Raw genomic sequence first — 5,037 nt, 5'->3', positions numbered from 1 at the left:
CCCGCGCGCTCGAGCTTGAGCTCCCGTTGGGATTCATGGGCCACGAGCTTCTGCTGAAGCACAATGCAGGGGCCTCACCCGCCTCCTTCCCCAAGTCCCCAAGTCGTGACCTCCTCTGCCTGCTGTTGTTCACACTCGTCCTGTTGTTGAAGCCTTCCATGCCGCTCACCATCACCCAAGAGCAGCCGCCACTCCGCCGTAGGACCTCTAGGTGCGCCACCTGCCAATCATTGGCCCCCTCCGCCCACACATGGCGCGCTCTCCGGGATCTGCGTGGGCCACGGGCTGCCGTCGAGGCACATCGTCGGGAATTGCAAGGCAATTCGGTTGGTCGCCGGGATTCAGACACGGAGGATAAGATGGGAGGGAGACGAGAGACGGTGCGGTGATAGTTGAAGGGGTAAGGGGGAAAGAGGAAGTCGGGTGCGTTCGTTCGCTTCAGCTCACAACCGAACGATTCCAGAAGCTGCCGTGGAACTGGTCTTGCGCCAAGATTCGTGCTACCAGATCTGACGGTCAAAAAGGCGTTCGTTGAGAATATTTAAAATCTGAGGTGAGATTTTTATATTTCAAGAACTTTTATAATAGATCCATATCTTCTCGAGAGAGAGAAAAAATGCACATGTGCTAGGCTGCCAGCCGGGAGCTGACCCTAGATAACGTCCTGCCGGAGAACTCGGCGCCCCCACCGAACTCCCCACGCGCAAAGCAGAGAGAGGAGAATCCCAAACCCCAGCGACGACCATGACTCCCCAAGCCCTCCTCCTCCTCCTCCTCGCCGTCGCCGTCGCCGCCGCGTCCGCGGACCCGGCGAACGGCGCGGCCAACGACCTCCTCCCCAAGTACGGCCTCCCCAGGGGCCTCATCCCGGACTCGGTCAGCTCCTACACCTTCGACGAGGCCACGGGCGACTTCGAGATCCACCTCGCGGGCACCTGCTACGTCCGCTTCGGCGACCACCTCGTCTACTACGAGAAGGCCCTCCGCGGCTGCCTCTCCAAGGGGCGGATCACCGGCCTCTCCGGCATCCAGGCCAAGAAGCTCTTCCTCTGGGTCTCCGTCTCCGGCATCGTCGCGCACCCCGAGGAGGGCACCCTCGAGTTCCAGGTCGGCTTCGTCTCCGAGGAGCTCTCCGCCTCGCTCTTCGACCGGGTGCCCGTCTGCGGCGCCAGCGCCGGCGCGCAGCTCCGCGGCGTCGCCGGGGTCATCCAGGAGCTCGGCCTGCTCCCCGTTGCAGAGGTATGGGGTTGGGATTCAGTCACTTTTCAGCGTTCCGCTGTTTCAATTAGGCGCCTCGTTTCGTTTCGCCATGAATTATTACATAGCGGGTACAGAGTTTGGAATCGGATCAGTATACCTGTTGTTTGGTGCTTGATATGCGCACTTCGAACCCTGAATAGCCAATTTACTCTGGCATAAATTGGGCGCTAGAATCTAGATGTTTCATTCTTAGCATTGCTTCGTTTTGTTCTGGATTTTATTAGGACGGTTGTGATTGGGGTGAGAACTTTTAGTCGTAGTAGCACATAAAATTTGGTGGTGTGGGGGCATGTCTTATTGTTTTCTTTTGATGATTGAGTGAAGCTGGTGTCAACCTCCTCTAATCAGTGATCACCAGGTGATTAAAATATGTCAAGGATTGTTAGCGTGTATGAACTGTTTATGTTCTTTCCATATGATACTTCACCTACTGCCACCACACCCAATAACTAATCTAGCAGCATGTCAACTTAGCTCACATCACTTCGTACCAGACTACCAGAATGTAACACCCCGACCTGCATCGTAAGTTCCTAACCCGAAGTCATGTCTTACTGAAATGCGGTACCTGTTGTCAAAATTAAAGTAGAGGGAACAACTTTCTTTTTTGGTGTTCAGGACTATAGTTGCCCTTGGCAGCAGCAATTTTGAAAGGGTTCATTTGTTAAGTAATGGTAACGGAGGGAAGAGGGAACCTCTTTCTTTACTTAATCCCGTTTATGAAAAAGAAAAACCTCATTTGTCCTTATTATGCACCACCAGAAGTACCCTGGTGTTGATATATACCAATAAAAGACACTGAATTGCCTTAATAGCACCAACAGTTTGCAATCCTCTTAAACGGGCCATTCTATAGTAGTCCGTTAATGGACTATCTATTTTTTTGTTTTTGTTGAAAAGGCTGGACTTTCTGATTTCCCTCTGCAGAACAGAACAAAAATGATCCTCTGTATTTTATTTCCCTTCTCTCTCCCATTCTTTTCTTCGTCCTGATCCTGTTTCTGCTCTCTACCATATCTACTCTTGAAACCATCACCATTGACCTGAGATGACACTGCAGCCATAAAACCTGCATTGTGAATCTCTAATCTTGCGTGTCTCTCGTGGCCCAACTCAGTATTGTCCGCTGGAGACCCTATTAGGCAGCGAGTCAACAACATCCACTGCTGGTGACCATCAACAGCATCATTAGTGACCTCTGACAGCATGCGTTGGATGCATTTCTTTCCTTATCCGTGGCAAATTGTGATGTTTGTCCCAGTCTTGTGTCTAATATCGGTTGTAGTCCAGTAACTGTGTCCTGTGGAGGGTGACGCTTTATGGCCTAATTCTTGAGTATTGAGACTATGCACTTAATTCACACAAAAAATGGTCATTGAATAAAATCAAATCTTCCATGCACATTCAACCAAACAACACTTCCGTTTACTACACCAACTGCCCTTGGACCTACAAGTGGCACGCCCCATCTTTTGCAAGTCTCAAGAGGCATGAGCTAAAGGGTTAAAGTGTGTGGGAGGGAGGGTCAGCATGAAGAGCATGTGCAACATGGATCATAACTTCATAAGGCAGATGATTGGGAATCCTGAGGACGCACGTCCAGATGCATGAGGTGGTCAGTGAGGCTTCCAGGGAGTTTTGCGCAGAAAAGCACTGCATCGTTCCTTTGTGGCAAGGAGGTGGTGCAAACTAGCATCGCAATATCATATGCCTGTGAATCTGTGATCCTGCGCGCTGCTCAAGGGTGAAAGTAGAGGAAACATTGTAGTGAGGACTTTCTAGAGGTCTTCCTGTGGTACACCAATACTAAGAATTTCATCTTCTGTGAACTCGTTAAACTGAATTACATCTTTTTTTTTGACAGTTAAAACAGTAGGAGAGGCTCCTACTGTATTAAACTGAATTACATCTTAGATCTCCATGGTATCCTTTATCCTTTACATACATCCTCTATCTACCTGGTAGGCTAGGACTGGGCGTATCATATCAGAAGGCACCTACATGAGCACGATTTTTTGAATACTTCTTATCCTGTGTGGTGACCTATATTTTATAGTTTTAGAACTTTAAGTAGAGAATATTTAGGAAGCCCAAAAATTAGTTAACTACTTCTATATCAGATGGAGCTGAACTACCAGTGGAACATAGTTATTAGTATTATCATTTTAGTAATGATTATTGGTATGCCCTATTATTTTTTTGGGTTGGATCCCAGCATTGCAAATGACTAGACATATTACCAGAAATTGCTAATGTCATGGTTGTGTACCACAGTATTAAAAAGAAAAAGTTTTACTAGAAGGAACCATATAGCCCACTAATTTGCTAATTCTCTGAGGGCCTATATAAGCTAAATCATGTGTGCAAGTGGCTAAATAAGACTACAACTTCTGTCGGGACCCACATCTCAATAACTTGAGAACACTTCCATGTTACTATAAGTGATGCCATGGCTTAACGTTCTCTTGAAATGTCTGATCTTGAAACAGAATATGACGCACACTGCATGGTTCGATTGTACTATCCTTTTAGGGGATTAGCCCTGACTATTGTCAAATGGCAGTTAGGTACACTGCAATTTCTTGTCAGAAATGCTAGTCTATTAGTACTACGTTAAATACATACCTATTGGTGAAAACAAGTGCTCATTTGTTTTGGATATACTGACTCTTCTGTGGACCGTCTTCTGTTTATCGAATGCCAACAAGACATCATGCAACACGCGTCGTGAGGCCTTTCAATATTTTGATTGCAATAGATCGTTGGTAGAATATGTAGGATGGAAAAGTGTTCAATGTTTCAAGATCAGTAGCCATGACACCTTCATTTCAGCCAGTTTCACCATCTGTCAACATATATATCATTTGTGTACACCAGTGTTCACATGGTCAGTCCCATCCTCGAGGATCCAAACTTGAAGCCAATGATTTCTACCGCGTATGCTAAATTCTAATCTACTCGGTAGTATTTGACGGTCCTTTCTTGTTTACCTTTGCAGGCTTGAGCTTGGAGGAGCCGGGCGTTCGTTCCACTCGCAGCAAATTCTCCTTGGATCCTACTGTGGCGTTGTTCGTTACACGAGTAATGATGATAATAATAAGATGTCCGGAGCCTTTTTTAGCTCAGGGAGAAAGGGTTCATGGACAATGGTGGTGTGCTGCTGGCAAAGTGTATGTGGTCTGCTGTCTCTCGTTAGTGAACACGGATTGTGTGTAGAATTGTACATCTGTTTTGCTGCAACTGGGACCTGTGTAAAATGTATGTAGTTCATGTCTGCGTTTCCTAGCACTACTTCAGAAGAAGAAAAATTACCTCCTATGGAAAGTCTGGTGCTGCATTTGTAAGTTTAAGCTTTGGGGCGTGCTACGCGGCCGCCGGCTGATCTTTTTTAAAAAGATCGGCCGGACCGCGAGCAGTTAGATTTCACCTATTAAGCGAAAATGCCAATGGAAACCGAGCTTCATGGAGGCCTTTATTTAAAAACTTTAAAATTCAAACTTTTCAGTTTCAAAAAAATCTGAAAATAAATACACATATACCTAGATACATAATGTACGTGTGTGAAATTTTTCAGGTCGAAATACATTATGATGTGAGCTACACAAAAAAGACAAATATGGGGTTTTTTAGCACATGTACTGTTCATCTTTAAAGTGCATGATTTTTTTTGTCCAGCTCGCAGTTCAAGGTATTTCATCATGAAATTTTTCACACATACACTTTACATCCTTCCATACATGTGTATTTATCTTCAGATTTTTTTTGAAACTGAAATTT

The 5,037-nt window shown here is 46.0% G+C and overlaps 1 protein-coding gene across 1 annotated transcript; it reads left to right on the top strand.

Annotated features, from left to right (window-relative positions):
* Positions 1 to 653: 653 nt before the first annotated feature.
* Positions 654 to 4,604, top strand: LOC119294704. Its single transcript, XM_037572947.1, has 2 exons — positions 654 to 1,239; positions 4,259 to 4,604. The coding sequence occupies exons 1-2, from the start codon at positions 745 to 747 to the stop codon at positions 4,262 to 4,264; spliced, it is 501 nt and encodes a 166-aa protein (XP_037428844.1). The 5' UTR covers positions 654 to 744; the 3' UTR covers positions 4,265 to 4,604.
* Positions 4,605 to 5,037: the final 433 nt, after the last annotated feature.

Source organism: Triticum dicoccoides, chromosome 4B (genome assembly GCF_002162155.2).
Source record: "Triticum dicoccoides isolate Atlit2015 ecotype Zavitan chromosome 4B, WEW_v2.0, whole genome shotgun sequence".
NCBI classification, from domain to species: Eukaryota; Viridiplantae; Streptophyta; class Magnoliopsida; order Poales; family Poaceae; genus Triticum; species Triticum dicoccoides.
The sequence above is the reverse complement of the archived record's forward strand: the minus strand, read 5'-3'. Positions and strand labels throughout refer to the sequence as shown.